Genomic DNA, 21,709 nt, shown 5'->3' with positions numbered 1-21,709 from the left:
GATTAAGCTTGGTTGAATTTTTATGCATAGACAAGTAAATTAACCATACATTATTTCTTACGTAAAAATTTTAAACTTCATTAGGCAAATTAACAATTTTTGTTATAAAATCCAGTTAAAAAATAATTTTAAACCAACAATCTGAAGTTTTTTATAAATAAAAATTGAAGTGAGGGTCAACAAATTAGTCCAAGGGCCTCGGAACGCATGTAGGAAAATTTGTTAACTGGAGTATAGCTATCTCACTATTATGGATTGGTTATGGCTTCCTGCACCCCATAATTACTAATTGCACCATGAATGCTTTTGGGCTCTCTTTTCTTGTAGGTTAAAACGTTGAAAGTTAGTGATACTGAGCAGCAATTAGGTCTTACTTCACACAATTTATGAATTAGTTTATAGTGGGAAAATGAATCTTCATTCCCACACTTTTATCAATCACATCCTTTTTGTTTTTTATACAATCCATTATATATGTCCCAAATTTGTAATAAAAAGTGATCTAGAATAACATCTACTATATTTTTGAGTGATGATGATGGCTAAGAATCACTTAAAATATTTTAAATTGATAACTGAGTTATAAACTAAAATTAAATTCTAGAATGTATGATATGAAGAACAATATATATAGTACTATATATTTGAATCCATATTGTCAAACCCAAAAACATGCTCGAACATCATAACCAACATTCAAAAGTTAAAGAAAAGTATTAAAAGTATACCAAAAAGCGATAGACAAGAGAATATTAATTAACAAGTCTCAAACCTCAAACTATAAATCTCATATACAATGTTTTAAATTAAACTTATGAGATAAATATTAATAATCTATCTTTAATTTACAAATCATTTGTACTAAAAAACTATATGATACAAAGAAAAATACTAAAAACTCTTGTAAAATAAATGATATTAAATATTTTGATTAAACAATTATATAAAACTGAGCAACCATATTTGAATCCCTCAATGGAAACTATATATAGTATACTCTTGGGTTTCGAGCACAAATATAAAAGTATGGTTGAATTGAAAAACTGAAATTTCAGCAATTTATGTTTTACAAAGTTCTTTGTTCTACTTTAGTGTATTATTTTTTTCGAGGAAAAAATTTATTTAAAACGGTTTTCCAGGAAGAAATTGTATCTACAATTTTGATTCTCGTCAACGCCCTTGGTATCAGAAATTCTCAGCAATAAATATTCTTTTATTTTGTATATAAAATATAAAATAATTATATATATTTGAATATGTTAATGTATTCAAATTTCAACGCACAAACCAAAGAAAATCTGATATTAAATTAGCAAATCCAGCTGTATTTGCTTAGTGTGCGAAATGATGAAAATAATTAAGCAGCTAGTAATTAGTTGGAGTGCATATTAGTTTATATTTACTTTCCAAGCTTTATTTATTTGACAATGGAGATGAAAATGACATGCATGCACGACCATAACAATCCAAATTTCAAAAGTTCGAGAATAGTGAAGCCAAACTTGTTCATAAAAATAATGTTACAGAATATCAGTGACTATATGATTTTTTCTTTACTGTGGAATATTCATTTTGAATGTTTGAATCTGCAATTGCCATGATTAATAAAAGCTGGCTTGCTGCTCCCCTTTCCTCGGTTAACCAAATATATATTATTGCTACAAAGCTAGATTCTTAGTCTACCACTATCTATTAATTTGTAATAGTTAAGACCTACATTTAGGTTCTTAGGCTCGTTTGAGGTAGAGTGGTTTAATGATAATGGATTGTTAAGTTTTTTATTTGTTCGTTCGTCAAGTTTTGAGAGGAAGATAAAGCAATGATATGCGAGATGTACCAGGATAGTAATCTCGCCACTGATGTGCAGATTTGAATAAATTGACGGGGTTAATAACAATTTTATCGTCTTCTCTCTCTCACATGTATTGCAAAGTTAGAACCCATATCCACTCATGGTGTGCGAGCTTAACATGGAGAAGTGAGTGTACAATAGATCCGATCACACTCCAATGGAAGGGATCCATGTGAAGAGAGGAAAAGAGAGATCCGATCCTAGCTCTAATGGATCGGATCTGTGCCAGTGAGGGATTCAATCCCAATTGAATGGATTGGATATGAGCTTTTTGAGGGATTCAATCCCTTTGTCATGGAGCAAATATATTTGCTTGGTTAACGTACATATATGTATATTTTTTTTTGTAGTATTTTTTTTTCAAATTTAGTGGTTAAAAAAATTATGAAATAAAAATTTATCCATACAAATATCAATTTATACTACTTATTAAACTAAGGGCAAAATGGTAATTTCTTTAATACTTCTATTAAAACATATTTTTTAATACATCACACCAATCAAATCGGTAATAAACTTTTACAAAAATTACTTCTAAATTTACTCACAATCACCTCTAAATCCATTAAAAAAAAACAACACAAAGTTCACTCTTAAATCAACTCAAACCCATCTATTCTCTCTCTCAACTACTCTCTCCCAAATAAACTCTTCCAAGTGAACACAGCCTTGAGTGGTTCCTTTTTTTACGAAAATGATATTTTGATACCAAATTTTTATTTACTTTTGATACTGTTCACGTGTTACTTATTTTTTTATTTAATATTTTTTTTTTCTTTGAAATAGGCACACATGTGAGGAAATTTGAGAAAAGAGGAAAATGAGTTTTGGCAGGAGAAACACTCAAATTTAAACACTTTGTTAGAGAAAAGCAGTCTCTTAAGGAATTTTGTGTCCTTGTACGAATGAGTTAACCTTTTGATAATAATAGTATCAAAGTCTTACGAAGAACCTAATGTCTTTTTTTGTTGTCAGGTGCCAACATGTGAAGGAGAGACATTTATTAAGGGATTTTGTGTCAAAATAAGAGAAAAAGAAAAATGATTTTTAAATAAAAAATAAGTGACACATGAACATGGCAAAAGTAAGTAAAAACATGGTGTCCAAATATCGTTTTCATTTTTTTTATAGTTTTTTGTATTAATTTGCCCTAGCATGTCCCTTTTAGATATAGAAAATTCTTACAATCATTTTTTTTTTGTTATATTTAGCTAATTTGTAAGTAAAGTTAAGAGGATTCATAACCTTGCAATTATTATATTGCCAAGAGTGTTAATAATAGGAAAAAATACAATAAGTGCTCTGGGAGTAATCAGATTAAATATTTTTTTAATTTTTTTAATAAAAATTATAGTTAGTCTTTTATAATTGTTTTTATCAATTTAATCTCTTATTTTTAAAAATACGTAAATTTAATTTTTTATAACTCAATTTTATTAATTTTATTTCACGTTCACATATGTTTTTCGATTGATACTAAAGTGAAAATATATCAAACGGTGTAAACAACTCAAACATTATTAGGAACGTGTTTGAAACATTAAATAAACTTTACAAAATTTGATTAAAAAAACTAAATTCATGCATTTTCAAAATTCGAAATTAAAATAAATCAAAATTTTAAAAATATATTATTTTTAATTTTTATTTAAAATTAAGGGACCAATAATACTTGATGTAGCAAATGGTTATTAGATATTGTGAATGACATGTTGAAATTATGCCTAATGACTCATTAAAAAGATTTTTGAATCCGTATAAAGTAAATAGTTCACAAACTCTTAACTTAACTAATATTTAATCTAATATTTTATAAAAGAAAATGAAATTATTCTTAGGAAACCTAAATACATTAAATTTATATTAGTTCGTTTTTCTTAAGTTTTGTTGAATAAGATAATTCAAAGTATTTGTACTGTATGTCCCATTGGACCATCGGCAACGCAGAGTCCTCCGGTCCATCGAACAAGGTTGGGAGGGCTTGCATATGAAACAGAACCATCGATCGATCAGTAACTTAAATAAACTACATATGAACCTCGCAAAGGACCATCGGTCGATCGGTTCCACAGATGAATCATAAGGGACCATCGGTTGATCGGACCCACGGATGAATCACACGTTACCTCATAAGGGACCATCGGTCGATCGGTCCCACAGATGAATCACACGTTACCTCATAAGGGACCATCGGTTGATCGGCCCCATAGGTGATTCGCGTAGTCTCTTACATATGATCATCAATCGATCAGGCATATATATTAAATATTCACTTAAGGTTGTTAAACTCAGAGAAGATAACCCACCTAGTCAAGCGGCCATTGGTCGATCGACCAAACAGAGAACCTGAACTAGTCAGCTGGATTAATTAACATTAAACAAGCCAGTAATCATGATTAAAGGATCATTGGGCCGTGATTAAGGAACCCTAATTATAGGCCCACACGGAAACTATAAATAGGACCCAAAGGTAGGTTGGTGAGAATCTTTAATTCGCATTTATTACAGTAGTTATACTTATACACTGATTGGTCCATCAATTGACTTAAGCATCAGAGCCTTTTAGACAGGTACCCGATCGTCTGTTCAACCGATCGAGCCAGAAGGAAGATTTCTTGGCGAGGAAGTTACAACAGATTGTGAAGAGAGGAGACATAGAGAAAAAATGAGTAAAATTGAAGTGGTTCTTAGGTGCTTGGTACCTACACCCGAAACAATATTAAAATTTAATTTTTTATTTGAAAATAGTATAATTTAGTTACCATTTATAGAAATAACTATTTCAATATTATAGACATTAACAAAATAACCAGTACTTAAAAAATGTAACTAACATTCATTGAAAAATAATCTTATTATTTGTTGAGAAAATCCTGACAAATATCAATCGATAATTAAATATGACATAATTTAACAAATAAATAATTCTAACAATATCAATTAAAAAATAATTCTTTTAATGTCAACTAAAAAAGTTTAACTTATATAAGTTGAAAAATACTTTTCATAAACGTTCTAACTAATAGCTCAAATAATATTGTCAATGTTTGTTGAAAAAATAATTTATGTTGGTTGATAAATAATTTTGACATACATATCTTGATTCATCCTGTGATACCTTAAAAAATCTTTAAGAGAACTGGTGGTTTATAAAAAAAAAAAGAAGGAAAACTACAATATTTTAATTTAATCATTTGTTAATATATTTGTATTTCACTTTTCTCTAATTCCACAATATATTGATGGATTCAAACACAGTGTAAATGCACAGTAAAATTTAGATAGTAATCCATAATTATCATTATCCATTCTTACTAACATAACTATTTTTTTTAAACTTGTTTTTTCCTTTAGTAATTAAATTAATATTTGAGATTACGGGGGTGCAGTAAGAAACATCCCATAGGCCTTGACCGAGAGAGCCCAAATGTTCGCTGCATTATCCATTTATAACAACAAAGCAATAACAACTTTTCCAGTTAAGTGAGTGCGACAGCTAGCAACTAAAATAACTTCCCTACCGGCATTTTCTTCTTCGCGCTTCTTCTTCTTCTTCTTCTTCTTCTTCTTCTTCTTCTTCTTCTTCCTGCTCTGCACCAAAGGTTTTGCAGAAACAAGCACCAAAAATGCGAAGAAGCTGCATCAACCTCTGGATCGTTGTCGCACTCTTCGTCCCTGTTCTCCTCTCTCTCAGAAGCCGTCGAGGCGAAACCCAAACCCAAACCACTCCATCTTCTTCTTCTGCTTCTTTCTCTGATTCTTCTTCCTTCTCGGTCAAGCTTGCCAACACATTCCAATTCAACCAAAGGATCCGAGACGGCTCCAATCTTGAATATGACTTCTACAAGGACACCTGTCCCCAAGCGGAGGGCATTGTCCGTTCAGCGCTCACGCGCATTTACTTCGACCACAGGGACGTTGCTCCTGCCCTGCTTCGTCTCTTCTTCCACGATTGCTTCATCCAGGTCCTTCTTTTCTTTATGGGGTTTCTTGTTTTTTCATAAAGTTTTGTACTTTCTATATGGGTTGCTATATTTTTTTTTTTCTGATTCTTGCTCCCAAGACTTTGAATTTGAAGTCTTTGCGATGCTGATTCAAATGGCTCTTTCTTGATTGCTTAGGTTTTTCTTTTGTTTCTGTAAGCTTTTCTTGATTCCTTCTTCTAAGTCGAGAGGTTCTGTACCTTAGTGTTTGCGCAATATGCTGTACATAAATCCGGTGCTCTAGGACGTCTCGGACCCTGTGTTATTTCTGTGCTCAATCTAACTGTTATTTCTGTACCATTTGAATGCTGCAATTTTTACTCGGAATAGTGACAATCTAAATTATGATCATGATCTTGTGCCTTTGTAGATCGTTGATTTTCACTTTTTCTTTGTGCAGTTTAATTTTGATGTGTAAAATCCTTTCGTGGGTAAATAAGAAATTAGTTAGATAGGAATATTAAAATAATTAGTATGATGGCTAATAATCTTAGCAAAAGTGTTATTTTATGTTAATTTATGATTATTTTTATGCATGCAAACAATTTCTCATTGCTTTTGGGGTGTTGATGAATCAGGGATGTGATGCTTCGTTGCTGTTGGATGAGAACGATGGTAATAGTAACAGTTCGGTGGAGAAGCAGGCTGTGCCAAATCAGACACTGAGAGGTTTTGACAAGATTGACTTGATAAAGGAGGAGGTGGAGCAAGCGTGTCCTGGTGTTGTGTCTTGTGCTGATATAGTTTCTCTTGCAGCAAGGGATTCCGTTCTTCTGGTACATATATTTCATTGTTTACAATTGACTAGGGTGCTTAGTATATCCTGAGTTTCAAGCCTACTTTAAGATCATTTGGTTTGTTGCAAGTTTGTCTTAATTCATTTGTTTTATCGCTCTTTATGTCACTTTTGTGCTTGGTCAATCATGTGTTTATATGTTATCAGATCAACAATGCATATTTGTGTCCTTAATAATGATATCATGATTTGAGGTAGTGAAGTCTTTGAAAATACCACTTTTGTTGCATGTGCTACGTTTGTTAGAAGTCCAACATCATTGCACATATGATATCTTTTTTACACATGGCCATGGTAGGCTGGTGGGCCATTCTATCCAGTTTTAACTGGCAGAAGAGACAACCATCAATCGTTTTTTGAGGAAGCAACTGATCAGATTCCCAGGCCTGATGATAATGTTACACGCACATTGCATCTCTTTAATCTCAGAGGATTCAATGCAAGAGAAACTGTCAGCCTTCTTGGTAGTTGCTCTACATTTTTGTTTCATCTTATATATAGTTTCTTTATTGCCATCCATGAATGGAATATGACTAATGGAATGGATTGATTTGATTGATGATGCTTTGAAGGAGGACACAACATTGGAAAAATTGGTTGTGATTTCATTCAGCAAAGGTTATACAACTTTCAGGACACAAGACAACCAGATCCTAGTATACCTCCTGATTTCCTTCGTCAGATGAGGCTAAATTGTCCAAACAACTCAAACACCAACAACAATAAAGATGAGTTTATGACTTCAAAGCCTATGAGCAGTGTTTTTCACTCTAAATCAGGGATGTCATACATGCAAGCATTGTCATCTTCAGTGTCATCAGGTTCAACATTTGACACTCATTACTACCAAAGTCTGCTTAGAGGAAGAGGACTACTTTTTGCTGATCAGCAACTGATGGCTGAGGATAAAACTGCCAAATTGGTCTCTGCTTATGCTTCAGATGATGGATCAACCTTTCGCATGGACTTTGCCAGAGTCATGTTGAAAATGTCTAATCTTGATGTTTTGACAGGACTTCAAGGTCAAGTTCGACTCAATTGCTCCAGACCTGTGACTTCTTGAGTCAGTATATATGTACATTTCTGTGATAGTTCATTCTTTTGTACAGTTTGTTAAACCAATTTTGATTTTTGATGGAATATACATCTGGAGGCTAGTTTTGATCTTCTAAACTGTGGGGTTCAGTTGTAAACAAAAACATAGACTACTCTATGGAAATGTTCTTTCATTTCTCACCATTCAAAAAGAGAAAAAGCAAAATCCCTATACTGTCATAGTTGTAACAACTATTTCGTATGAATATGGTCCATCCACTAAATTTAGAGCTATTCAAAGTCACATTGATGAACACATAAAAAGTTTATAGTACTTGTGTTAATTCACCCTGTGTACATAATTGACTATTTGGATATTGCATCACCATGATCAATGAATATTGTTTGAAACTTCCATACAAATAATACATTAAATAACATAGGCTAAATTTAGTTTTTTTTTTTTTTAACATGATATCAATCATCATTAAGGTTTGTTTGGATTAGGGAGAGAGTAAAAAAAAAAAGAAAGAAAGAAAATAAGTGATAAGGTGAGATATATATTGATGTCATATGCTTGCGAATAATCGCTAACATGAATTTTCTCTATATGCATGAGTCTTAAATTTCAGAGTGTTCATTTAAAGTTGAAGTACCTGAGCCTTCATAATAAGGTTAACAGAGACCCCAGGTACCAATCATTGAGAAATAAATATATTGAAGTAGTTAACTATTTGATGTTATCCAAATTTACCTATTTATATTGTTAACGTCAGGATTACGAGTAAAAAAAATGAGAAAATTAATAAAAAAATTGTTTGCATTTAAGAAAAAAATAAAACACTCAAAGTTTATAAGATGTTAGAAGAAAAATTCTTGGAAGTGGAAGTTGAGGTGGAGGAGGAAGTTTTTAGTTTGAAAATAAAAATCTAAAAGACTATTATTACTGAATTTATGAACACATAATCTAAATGGAATCTAGATTTTATGTAGTTGTGCAAGTTGGGTTGAAATTCTTGCTGTGACAAAGTTTAACACAGACAGTGAAATGAACTTATTGGAGATTCTTTTTGAGCAAGCTAGGATGGTATTGGAAAAATTCATTCCTTCTTTCAAAAGAAGTTACCTTTGTCTGATAAAGTGAGTTTTGGATAAAGTGTCCACTAAACAAAATTTGTAAATTTGTGTTGTTTTCTTTTCTCTCTTGATCCAATGTTTAAATTTTGATGGGGGAATCTTTTTCTGATAAATAAATATGATAGTAGGGTAGTATAGGGTAATGTGATCCAATTCTTAGGGCAAGTGTGATGATGGTGGGCACATACCCCAAATAACAAAGCAAATCCATGTATAGTGTTGTTAAGGTTTAACCAAAATTTGTAGATGAAAAAAGCAGTTAAATATTTTGGGCAATGTTGTTTTGTAACTAAGGAAAAGTGAGATATGGGGACAAGAAGACAAAAAACATAAGGAATAGAGGCATTCATCCTTAAAAGTATGTTTGTGGTCAAAGTGTGAACATCAAAAATCCCACTTCCCTTTGTTCTTAATATTAATTTGATAATAGAAATAAATAAAGAAAATAATTAGATTGTGAAAAAAAGTTTGAAAAAGAAATGGTGAAGGTTGGCAATAGAGTGAAAGTGGGTCCCACAGGCAGAGGGTGTGTGATGGACCCAGCTGGCACTGCACATGTCTATCTGCCACACTGTCTCCTCTTCACCCACACCACACTTCTCTCTTTTTTATTCTTCACTTTCCACTTTACTTCCTTCATTTTAATCACCAATTCATCATGCAACTATAACCTTTCTCCCTTCACAATTTCTACTAAACTATCATCACACACACCACTCTAACTAAACTCAATTACCATAATTCTTCATAATTATTGCTATATCTCAATTAATTTAGTTTCAAATTTTTTTATTTAATTAATTTGTTCAATTTGTAAGTATTCAATAAATTTATTTTTATTTAATTTGCTTTAACAAGATATAATATTAAAATAACATGTACATAATGTTATTAACTTAAGATATGATTATATTATTTATACTCACTTCATGCACAATTTAAGATATAATGTGGTCAACAGGTTGTCTTGTTAATTAAGGACATACTTTACTTTCCTTACCTTTATGCAGAAAAGTGGGATGAACACATCACATGCAAAAGACTTAAGAAGTCATTTTATTTATGTTTCTGAAATACAAATAAGTTATTTTATTTTCATCTTGTTTTACAGAATATACAATGGTAATAATAAAAATTTATTATAATAGTATATATTTTTACTTAAATTAATTAAAATAATTATGTGATATGTATGTGTATATACGTATGTTTTAATAAAAAAATAATTCTCATATTATAAATAAAGATGATATAAAATTTTTAATTATTTTTTGGTACACTTCACTTGTTGTTGTCTACTTTTTTTAATGTGTCAATAAATTATATCCATCAGATAAATCAAACTATATGATAATTTTTTTGTTTCATCATGCCTTCAACACATTATACTATATATACCAATAATAATTAAAATTAGATTACATGGTGTATTATATCATAGTGTTTCATTTGATAACACTTTTAATAATATTTTGTAAGGCATGGAGATTGTCAACAGACTTTTTTTTTCCTCTCTTATCTAAATATGAATCTAATCTATGGACTAAATACAGTTCATCCAAAGGCATGGACGATTTCAGTATCTCTTTTCCTTTTGGGGATAGTGAAAAAAAAAAATACAAATAAATATATTTTACAAGATGCATGCATATATTTAAATCAAAATTTTGTATAGAAATTTATGTTTTATTATATGTATAATACATAAATAAATAAAATTAGATAACACTGATATACTTTTCATTAAATATTAATTTGTTAATGGTTTTATATAAGGAATAAACTTCATTGATTTAATTGTTAAATTATAATTTATATAATTAAGATTAGGCACATAAAATATTGTTAAAAATTAATAAAAATAATAAAATAATTTATATCTTAAATAATACACTTTACTTTGAGTTTGATTTATAGAAATAATGCATTAAATACTTTTAGATTAATATTAAATTATATATATATATATATATATATATATATATGATTTTGAAAAAAACTAATTAAAAACATATTAAATAATGTTATATAGAAAATGTATGTATATAATTTAATTTCTTCATTTCTTTTATATATATATATATATATATATATATCTTATATATATATATATATAATATTTAAATAAAGAATTTTTCTGGTTCAAATTGAATTTCAAAATAAATACTTTTTTTCGGTCATTCCTTAAGTTAATCTACTAAACACAATCTTTTAATTTGAATTTTCTTATTCATGATTTTAATCATGACCTCTATTATATATTTTAAAAAAATATAGTTTATTTTTCAAAAAAGTTAACCTTTAGTAATGTTTTTTAAAAGTAATTTCTTTGTTAAAAATAAAAACAAACTAAGACAATATGTAAAATCCTAAAAAATAAAATTTAAGAAGTGATACTATTTTAAAAATGGAAGTCATAATATCATTTTCTTTTATTTTAATATTAAAAGATTTTATTATAAATGATTTTGTTGTAAATAAGTTCCATTATTTTAAAACACACTATCTCTTTAGAAATCACTCTTCTAGTCTAGAGTTCTCTGACTTCTCTCTAGGAATTCTCATCTTCTGTTCATCAGTTTTGAACTCTCTAAAATCATTTGGAATCAAAAATACCAAAGAAAGGTGCCCAATTAGTAAATTGCACTCAATTAATTATTCCCCCAAATTGTTATTTTTGATACACCGTCGGGCTCCGTTGTAGTGCCGTCGGGCACTAGGCCACTGATTTGGTGTCACCGAACACCACTTTTAGACCATCGGGCGTACCCAAATTAGTGGGTTTTAGGGGTAGTAATGTCGGGTCCCACCTTGTTTTTTTTTGTCTGCATCTTCTTTGTAAAATGAAAATTCCTATTTCGTTAACCATCATATCAAGCTAAATTTTGACAACTGCTCTTAGACACGTGATTAGGGATGTAAAAAAAATCCGTACCCACGGATAAAACGCGCAACAGGTAAGAAATGAATATTGTAAATGAATACCCGCAGGTAATGAGTATGAGTATTTTTTATGTCCGCATGTTAACGGGACGGGTACGGATATCATAATATCCATATCCGTGGATACCCGTACCTGTTATACTCTAATTTAAATTAAAAAAAATAAAAAAAATGATTAAAATATTAATATATTGACTTTGTAAACTGTCATTCAGCACTATTTAAATAGGTTATTTGAACTTTGTTTGAGATTTATGAATGTTATGTATTGTATTTTATTTGAATTTATGATTAAAATATGTGGTTAAATATTTATTTTTATTTTTTTTATAAATACCCGCGGATACCCGTGGATATCCATGGATATTAAAAAATTATGCAGGTACCCGCATAACGGATACCCGACAGATATGGATACGTGTACGGGACAAATATTTATCCAGCGGGTATGGTACGAGGGAGCTACTACCCGTTCCATACCCGCCTTGTTGACATCCCTACACATGATTCTTCACTTTGATTGGTGAGATTTTCTTTTTTTGAAGTTTGTGGTTATTTTCATTATTTTCATGTACTTTATGTATGTATATGTTTGAGATTGTAATTGATTGAGATGAAATTATTGATATGTGAATATGAAAATGCGATTAAGGATGTATATGATTGTGAAAGTAATTAATTGTGTTGAAAGTATTGTTGTGAAACTGGGATGAATATGGTTTGTTAATGTATACGAGCATTGCATGTGTTTGACATAATTTCATGGGTCTCATAGGAAGATATTGTGGTGGTGTTATTTTAGTGTATACATTATTGGATTATGAATTTAAGTAAGGTAATATCCCAAAACTCTAATGACCATTCACACTCAAATAGAGTAGAATGATTCGTATAGTGAGAGTAGGAGTCCTAGTCTAAGGTAGGATAATAACTTTAGATGATCACGGATTAACCTTGTATATGGTAGGGTGAAACTCATTAGCAATGACTCTACAAAGTAGTAGAGGCCACCAAACAAGTGAAGTCTTTAGTGATTCCGATTCCAAATGGATGTATTCAGATAATTGAGTTTAGTGTCAATTGTCTGTGCGTAATTATGTGAATTATTGTAGTTTGTCTATGTATAACTTATAATTGATATGATGTAAATGGTCTTAGGATAATTCTTTTCTATACTAGTTTATCCTTGCATTTTATGGTCTTGTGTTGTTTTCCTTTTTTGCGATGATCATCATTCTGGTGGGAGCAGTTGAAGATGTATGTCTAGAGGCACTTTGCAGGATGAGAAGTCTGTAATTAGAGTTGTGACTTTGTAGCATATGTATGAGTGGTTGGTACATTTGTTATAATGAGTTTTTTTTTTTTTTGCATGTTTGATGTTGTATAAACTATATATCTTTATAGTGTGAACTCTTAAAATAATGTATTAATGTACTTTTTATTTTGTTAATCTGCCTTTAAATATTATTATGAAATGTCTTATTTTATTAGTTTTATACTACTAAAATTGAATGTTACACAATATAAATAAAAATTTTATAGCATAACTCCATGAAGTATTTTATTTAGTAAATAAATTATTTTCTCTTTTGTTATTATGTGAATAGAAAATTTAAACAAAAATGTCATATTCTTTAAATATGTTTTTAGTTTCTCAATTTTGATATGAAATTGTTATATATTATTGTTCAAAACTTTAATATATTTTGATTTAAATATTTTGAAAGTGAATAAATATAATAATTTATCCTAATTATGTTAATTTTTTTTATATATTAAATTGCTTTACACTAATTGACACAATCAATATCAATTGAAAAACGTTTTAATATGTTAAAAAAATTATCTTAATTATATTATATTTATTATTTTAAAATTTTTAAGATAAAAACTAACACACACAAAATTTTAATTTAAAATGAAATCAATTTAAAATCTAATTTCTAATTGAAAAAACATATTTAACCTCTAAAGAATTAAATTACTAGTATGTTTTATTTGACACCACCCATGTTTTATAATGAAAGCAGTGATAAAATTATCAACATTAATAAATGGGAGCAAATAAAAATAAGCAGACAATTATAAAAATAAGTACACTAATAAATGTTTTTTCATAAAAGTGTTTAATAACAAATATACGTAATTGAAGAGAGTTTAAAATTGTCTAGTATAACCTATGATATAAACAATAATATTTATTTTAGTACTGTAACATAACCTTTGACTGTAATTTATGAAAGAATAAATATAAAAAGTGATAATTAAAAATAATAAATATAAATATCTGAGGGTAAAAAGAAAAGCATTTTGCATGGTTGAAGGAAAAGGGTGAGAGAATCTAGAGAGTTAAATAATGACAAAGAAGGAAAGTTGATCCTGAAAGAAGAAAAAAAACTGGAAGCTCCTACTGTTTACCATTTACAGTATTCCTCAAAAACTCTCTTCTCTTCGCTTCTCTTCTCTTCACTTCACTCCCAACCAAACCAAACACATTCTATTCCATTCCTGTAACCTAACAACAACCATTCTCTTCAACCCTTTGCAATCTTCTATATAACAAAAAACAACCTTAAAACAAACAAAAAACACAACACACAAACATAAAAATGTCCAACACTCTGCAACAACAAAATCCCACTCTCCAATCCAAACGTCTCGATCCGTCTTCCCAGCATTCCCGTCCCGGCCACCGGAGATCGGTATCGGCGGGAGCTCCGTTAATCTACTCCGGCGGCTCCTCGCTGCTTCCGACTGGGAACATCTGTCCGTCAGGGAAGATCCTCAAACCGGTTCTGCCCTCGCGTGGACCGAACCGGACTGACGTGCTGGGCTCGGGCACTGTGAACTACGGCCGCGGCAGCATAGTGCGTGGTGGCTCCGGCGCCTATCCCGTGCCGGTGGCTGTGCCCGCGGCGGCGTCGCCACTCACGGTGAAGCGCGCGCTCGGAGGGTCCGATCCTGAGGAGTTGAAGAGGGTAGGGAACGAGCTGTACAGAAGCGGGAATTTCTTGGAGGCGCTGGCATTGTACGATCGCGCTGTGGCCATCTCGCCTGGGAACGCGGCGTGCCGGAGCAACCGCGCAGCGGCGCTCACGGCGCTGGGGAGGCTCGGGGAGGCCGCCCGGGAGTGCCACGAGGCTGTGAAATTGGACCCTGCTTATGCTAGAGCGCACAAGAGGCTTGCCTCTCTTTATGTAAGGTAATTCGTGAATGCAATGAGATGAGATGAAATTTTGGATTTGGATTTGAGTTTGGTTTTGTTGAGATTGGAATTGGAATTGGAATTGGTTTAGGTTTGGGCAGGTTGAGAATTCGCGGCGCCATTTGTGTCTGTCAGGGATTCAAGAGGATAAGTCTGAGGAGCAGAAGCTGTTGTTGCTGGAGAAACATTTGAATAGATGTGCTGATTCGCGGAAATTTGGTGATTGGAAGAGGGTGCTCAGGGAATCAGAAGCTGCTATTGCTGTTGGAGCAGATTTTTCGCCGCAGGTAGCATGAATTTCTGATTTTACCATGTTCTATTATGTTGGAGAAGTCTTATAAAATTAATAGATAGTCAAGTTGTGATTGGTTTCTGATTTCAAACTCTGTTTCTAGTTTTCAAAATGCAACTAAACTTGGTCGCTCATGTAGCTAGTGGAGGGTGTGGTACAAGGTGAAAACAAAGGAAGATGAGAAAAGATATCCAAGGTGTTTCTTGTTTTTGGCCTATAAAACACTTGTTTTATTACTAGCAACTTTTAAACCTTAATAGATTTTGGATGAGAGATTGATCAGTAAGCACTGTGAAGTTATTTTAGAAGACAGTTTTTAATTGAAATCTGAGAACAGAGTCAAACCGGCTCTTGTTTGTGGTATGGTATTTGAGTCTCTACAATGATAGTTTTAAGCTCTTAGGATAGTTGGTATATGACAATTTGTACTGGGCTAACTGGTTGGACTGTTGCTTTCAGATTGTTGCTTGCAAGGCAGAAGCTTATTTAAAACTGCATCAACTTGAGGATGCTGAATCCAGTCTCTTGAACATTCCGAAGTTGGAAGGCTGTCCTGCAGCATATTCTCAAACCAAGTTCTTTGGTATGGTTGGTGAAGCCTATGTTCCTTTCGTGTCTGCTCAGGTTGAGATGGCCTTGGGGAGGTAAACACTAAACACCTTAGAGTTGAAATCCAAAGCTAAATAAAGCCTTTGAGTGAGAACTGAATGATGGATTGTTGCAGGTTTGAGAATGCTGTTGTGGCAGCCGAAAAGGCTAGCACTTTGGATTACAGTAATGTTGAAGTTGGTAGGATTGTAAACGTTGTAAGAATGGTGGCAAGAGCTCGTTCAAGGGGCAATGATCTTTTCAGCTCTGGCAAGTTTTCTGAAGCTTGTTCTGCTTATGGAGAGGGCCTCAAGTATGACAACTCCAACTATGTTCTATATTGCAATAGGGCAATTTGTTGGTCTAAACTTGGACTGTGGGAACAATCGGTTCAAGACTGCAACCAAGCTCTTAACATTCAACCAAATTACAACAAGGCTCTTTTCCGAAGGGCCGCATCAAATTCAAAGGTGAATTCACTTGTGTGTGTGTGTGTGTCTGTGTTTGTGTTTGTGTCTGTTCATTGTTGTTTTGTTCTCTGAAGTTGTTTCATTGTCGTTGTTAAAGATGCATGATCATGTTGCAGCTTGAAAGATGGGCAGATGTTATTAAAGATTATCAAGCCTTAAAACGCGAGCTTCCTAATGACATTGAAGTTGCTGAGTCTCTTCGTCGGGCTCAATTAGCATTAGAAAAATCTCGGCTAGTGGTGTATGGTACCAAGTTTGGAGTTGAAGTTGAAGAAATCTCAGCTTTAGACAAATTTAAACCTGCCATTGCTTCTGCTGGTAACTATCCAAATGTTTTGGCTCTGCATTTTTCTTGCTTCATCGGTAACTTTTTAACAAAAGTCTGAATTTTCAGGTGTTTCTGTAGTTTATTTCAAAGAGGCATCAAACAAACTATGTGAGGAAATATCTCCATTTATAAACACCTTGTGTGTTAGATATCCCTCTGTTAAATTTATTAAGGTACACAAATAAGTGTTTTCTTTGTACTTCCCAACATAATTGCCATATTTTCCTGATTTTCTTTAAATTTTAATTGAAGGTGGACGCTGAGGAGTGTATTGCAATAGCAAAAGCTGAGAACATAAGAAGAGTTCCAACTTTTAAAATTTATAAAAATGGAGAAAAGGTGAAGGAGATGATCCAGCCAACACATGAGTTATTAGAGGAATCAATAAAGAGAAGTAATAGTCTGTAGGTATTAGAAGAATTCATGGTCATTATTTGCATTCACCTGCAACAGAAAACCACAGCAATATTGAAGAAGGTGCTCCAAGAATGCACCAATGTTTAGTTCAAATTAGGAATTCCAGCTTTCCCTGTGATATAAACCAATTTTTCAGGCAGGAAAACCTCAGATAGATTTTAGATACCATTTTGAAATCATATATGTATATCTTTTCCCGGAAAGTGCTATATGCCTCTTCCCTCCATGTCCTTCATTTTATTGCACCAGGTTTTGTGAAATGTTAAAATGTCACACTAAACATATTATTGTTTTAGATTTAGACCACCTCAAACAAGGAAAAGAAACTGTCAATGACGAGGAAAAATATGCTGTCTCCAAACTGCTTGTAAGTGATAAAAAAATTGGTCTGCAAAACATGAATCAGATGGATTTAGTCCTAAACTCATATATTAGTTGGCTTACTTAGTTCTTCAATGTTTCAAGACTAACTCACGCTAACAATTTTTGTTACAATGTTTTGTATGCACCGGATCTTTGTTCAAAGTGTCAGTGTAGGAGTTGAGAAAATTCACTAGAGATTCGATGAAATCGTTGTCATAATTTACTCATGTTTAAATTTCAATGCCAGTTGCAGATTAGTTGATGTAGGTGGTAACCATTAATTAGGGATTTAAATGTCCATCTTTTTTAGAACTTATAGTGGTATAATACCGTGAATTTTAACACTTTTTTAAACATGATTTTTTACACAAAATTCTATTATTTATTCTTAAACATTGTGATTAATGTAAATTGATGGTAACACATGTAAAAACTTAGAGAAAACTATTGCTTGTTATGACAAAGTATTTTGTCTGCCTTGTTAATCAGTTTGTTGAAAAATTATTACAGTAAATTGATTGATAATTATTTTAAAGAAATATTTCCTCCTCCTTTGTGGATCCGAAAAATCTGTGATTAAAAATATAAAATTATTAATGTTAGACTTTAATTTAAAAGTTCTAAATGCTAGAATAAATTTTAAAAAGAATGATTTAAATTATTTGTGTGACACAATTAATGTCCTAAAATAAATCATTTTAATCTTAGTTAAATTGGTTTCATATAGATTAACAAAAAAAAAAACTCAACTAAATTTGATCTTTCTGAATCTCACTTTATCTTAAATTTGCAAAAAATAGTAAATTTTTAACATTTGTAATTATCTGCCACAATAGTTATATTTCAGTAGCATTCAACACTGCAAAACGTTTACGCATTAAATGGTAGTGTAGTTGGTGGAGGGTGTATGAGGACAAAATGTATGTATATACTCCAAATACTTTTAATTTTCATTTATCAACAATTAAATAAATGCATATATATTTCATTAATTCTATGACTAACATTAAAGCTATTGTTTGTTACTTATTTAATTCATGTATTGTACACGCATACGTATAGGTAATAAATGCATAATCAAACATTTTTAATGTATGACTATGCTTCAAATTGAACTGTCTTTCTAAAAAAATCAATTAATTGGAGAATTAAACTGTTCATATTTAAAGTATTAGGGATCACAAAGTGTATATGGATTTGTGCAGTTTAAGTGTCCATAAAAAGATTTTTATACTTTTAACTTTATCAATATGATAAAAGGAAAATTTCAAATTCATTTCAAATAATCTGGTTTAAATTAGCTGGGAAAAAATTATCTACACCATTGTAAAGTGGAATAAATCAAATTTGATGTAACTACTTTAATTTTTATTTTTTAAATATTGTTTCTATTCTTCTTACTTTCTTTATTATTAGAAAGGATTTTATAAAATTAAAAATACAAGTTGTGTTATGATATTTCCAGCGTATCATATAATACAAATATAATATATCACATAAATACATTATTAATAACATTGGTTTCGTTTGAATTTAAGGCAAGATGCGGTACTAAATCTCCAAATCTAAATTGACTTTTTGTGTACATTTTTAAAGAAAAAAAATGATTTAATCCTATAAAAAGACATAGTTCCTCTGCATGACATGTATTTTTTAAGCTAAAAAAACTAATTACATATCAATAAAAATTAATAGAAACCAGAAATAATTAGTGATTCCGAACTTCCTAATAATTTATTTAGAAAGAGTTCTTAAAAGTTAAAGGCAACTCACATGAAAAAACTTGACCTATAAAACCTAATTAATCTTCAAAAGTTTAAGACAAAGATCAACCTAAATCACATGTTTGTCAGGTTGAGGAGAAGGAAGGGAGATTGAAAAGAAACATAATATAAGAAAGAGAAAATGGAAGATAAGGATATGGAGTAAGGAAAAGGGATAAAAGAAGAAAGAGAATGTGACAAAAATGATGAAAGAGAGAAAAGAAAGAAAATAGTAAATATACATAATGCAATGAAAAGAGAAACTAAAACCAAGAGAAAAATAAAGATTCATAGTTTTAAAATTTATATTAAAAGTCGTGTAAATTTTATTATATAAATAACTCATAATTTAGAAGTCATAAATATTTTGATTTTCCTTTTAGAAATGGTTAAACATGTTTATAATCTTTAAAATTAAATGTGAAATTAAAATTTATTTTAAATTTTAAAAATAAATATATATAGTTCTATTAATTTAACAATATCAATTTTTTTTCGTGTATAAGAACATCTCGTGTAAACATCTAGGGTTTAAGATTTCAGTTGAAATATATTAAATGATATAAACAATTCAAACGAAATATCATGGAGTAAGAGTATCTGTATGGAGTAACATTTACCAAAAGTTGATGAGGTATCTAAGAATTATTTATGATGAAAAGCTTGAAAATATTGATGAACAAGAACATTATAGATATGATGAGGAGGTTGACACATGTTACATGAAACATAGTATAGATCGAGAAAGGAAGGTATTATTTTTTGTTGGATGGTCCTAGAGATGGAGATGGAGATGGAGATGTCACTGGCCAGCAGCAAAAGCTTCAACAGGGAAAGTCTTGGTGATACCAGCCAGACTCTTGAAGTGGATCTTCCCCGTCGGAGACTCATCCACTGTTATCTCACTCACCGGAGGCCATAGCATAAGCTCTTTCGCCTTCACACCCTTCAGCTTCTTTATCTTCTTCTTCGAAACGTACCCTGTTATCTCACTGTCATAGCTCACCAACTTCTTTATCTTCTTGAACTCATGCTCCACCTTCTTCTTCTGCACGATCCACATGTATCCCGTGCCCTTCACGTGCCCCACTTCGATCACGTCTTGCAGAGGGAGAAGCCCCTCTGGAAGCTCGAACTCTTGCAGAAGTGAAACGGCGAGTTTCAGACCCTCCTCGTGACCCTTCTTCACAACCCCTCCTTCCTTTTCTGCCATTATCACAAACCCTTTTTCTTGCTTTGCTTTTGGGACTGTGAGAGATGCACAAACTGTTTTCGCTGCTTGTGTGTATATATAGATTCTGCTTGTGAGGGACAGACAACGTTTGTGCTTTGTGCAGATCGAAGTGGATTTCTTTGTATCTGCCGTCTCATGGTGTTTTTCTCTTGTCTCTTGCACTTGTTCTGCAGAATATTTATGGGGTGTGGTGTGGTTTTCTAGAAATAGTGACCATGGTCTGAACAATCAATGCAGACCAAGGAGTTGGTTCTTGGCAGATATTTAGGAAGAAATTTGTCGTAATTAGTTTAGATAATATCTGCATGAACATGATTAGGGTTATCATATGTTGATAACCATCTTATTTTATAATCTCGTCTTATAATTTTTTTATTGAATGATTTAGTTTTTTTTTAATTAAATATGTTGATTTATTATTTTATTCTTAAACAGAGTTGTGAACAACATGTGAGAAAAAAAAGGTGTCAAATTATATATATTTTTCATTTGATTATATGTTATGTGGTTTGTAAATAATTATAGATGATAATACATTGGTATCTATCCTTTAAATTAACAACTCTCTTTATTAATATATAATAACAATAATAATGTATTGATAAAAAATATTTAATGGTTTTTTTTTTCAAAGAGAATGTTAATATATTTCTTTTTCTGTAATTTGTGTCACAAGATAGCTTTTATCTGAGTAATAAGAGATTTCATCAAATGGACTTTACTCTAAAGAAAAGGAGTATTTAAATGAACTAACCAAAAGATTGTTTTTATTTTACTCAATTTTGGCCATTTAGTACAGCGCAAAAACATAGGTGTTTATCGGCTACACATTTTATATAGAAATTTGATTAATGGAAATTTGGGAAGAAAAGAGAACATTGAATTTTAACAATATAAAGTTCTTAGACTAAAAGGGCTAAATGGAAGATAGAGAACATAAATTGTTTCCCAGTACATTATAACTTTTATTTTTTTAAAATACATTACTTATCAATTATTACTTGAATCAATTCATATAATCAAGTTTTAAATATGTTTTTATCTCTTAATTTTTATTGAATTTTAAAATTAATTTATTTCAAAATTTTAAATCAATTTAATTATTCATCTTTCGAAATATGTAGATTTAGTCATTTCAATCAAATTTTGTTAGATTTTTTTAATGTTTCGTATACTTTTCAGGATTGTATTTGAGTTGTTTATACTATTTGTCACATTTTTGCTTTAATATTAAGTCAAATACTATTATGAAAAACACTTGAAATATCAAATAAATCTAACAAAATTTGATTAAAATGACTAA

The 21,709-nt window shown here is 31.0% G+C and overlaps 3 protein-coding genes across 3 annotated transcripts; 2 read left to right on the top strand and 1 right to left on the bottom strand.

Annotated features, from left to right (window-relative positions):
* Positions 1–5,359: 5,359 nt before the first annotated feature.
* LOC114186199 (putative Peroxidase 48) lies at positions 5,360–7,959 on the top strand. The gene is made up of 4 exons (XM_028074241.1): positions 5,360–5,817; positions 6,414–6,611; positions 6,930–7,095; positions 7,204–7,959. Exons 1-4 carry the CDS (start codon positions 5,479–5,481, stop codon positions 7,692–7,694), a joined length of 1,194 nt encoding a protein of 397 aa, XP_027930042.1. The 5' UTR covers positions 5,360–5,478; the 3' UTR covers positions 7,695–7,959.
* A 6,172-nt stretch (positions 7,960–14,131) lies between these two features.
* LOC114186198 (inactive TPR repeat-containing thioredoxin TTL3-like) lies at positions 14,132–17,249 on the top strand. The gene is made up of 7 exons (XM_028074240.1): positions 14,132–14,948; positions 15,043–15,238; positions 15,703–15,887; positions 15,968–16,301; positions 16,418–16,619; positions 16,696–16,802; positions 16,882–17,249. Exons 1-7 carry the CDS (start codon positions 14,356–14,358, stop codon positions 17,035–17,037), a joined length of 1,773 nt encoding a protein of 590 aa, XP_027930041.1. The 5' UTR covers positions 14,132–14,355; the 3' UTR covers positions 17,038–17,249.
* Positions 17,250–19,884: 2,635 nt separating this feature from the next.
* LOC114183102 lies at positions 19,885–20,690 on the bottom strand. Its single transcript, XM_028069971.1, has one exon. It carries the CDS (start codon positions 20,383–20,385, stop codon positions 19,975–19,977), a length of 411 nt encoding a protein of 136 aa, XP_027925772.1. The 5' UTR covers positions 20,386–20,690; the 3' UTR covers positions 19,885–19,974.
* Between the last annotated feature and the right edge of the window lie 1,019 nt (positions 20,691–21,709).

The sequence above is a fragment of the Vigna unguiculata genome, chromosome 5 (assembly GCF_004118075.2).
Source record: "Vigna unguiculata cultivar IT97K-499-35 chromosome 5, ASM411807v1, whole genome shotgun sequence".
NCBI lineage: Eukaryota > Viridiplantae > Streptophyta > Magnoliopsida > Fabales > Fabaceae > Vigna > Vigna unguiculata.
The sequence above is the reverse complement of the archived record's forward strand: the minus strand, read 5'-3'. Positions and strand labels throughout refer to the sequence as shown.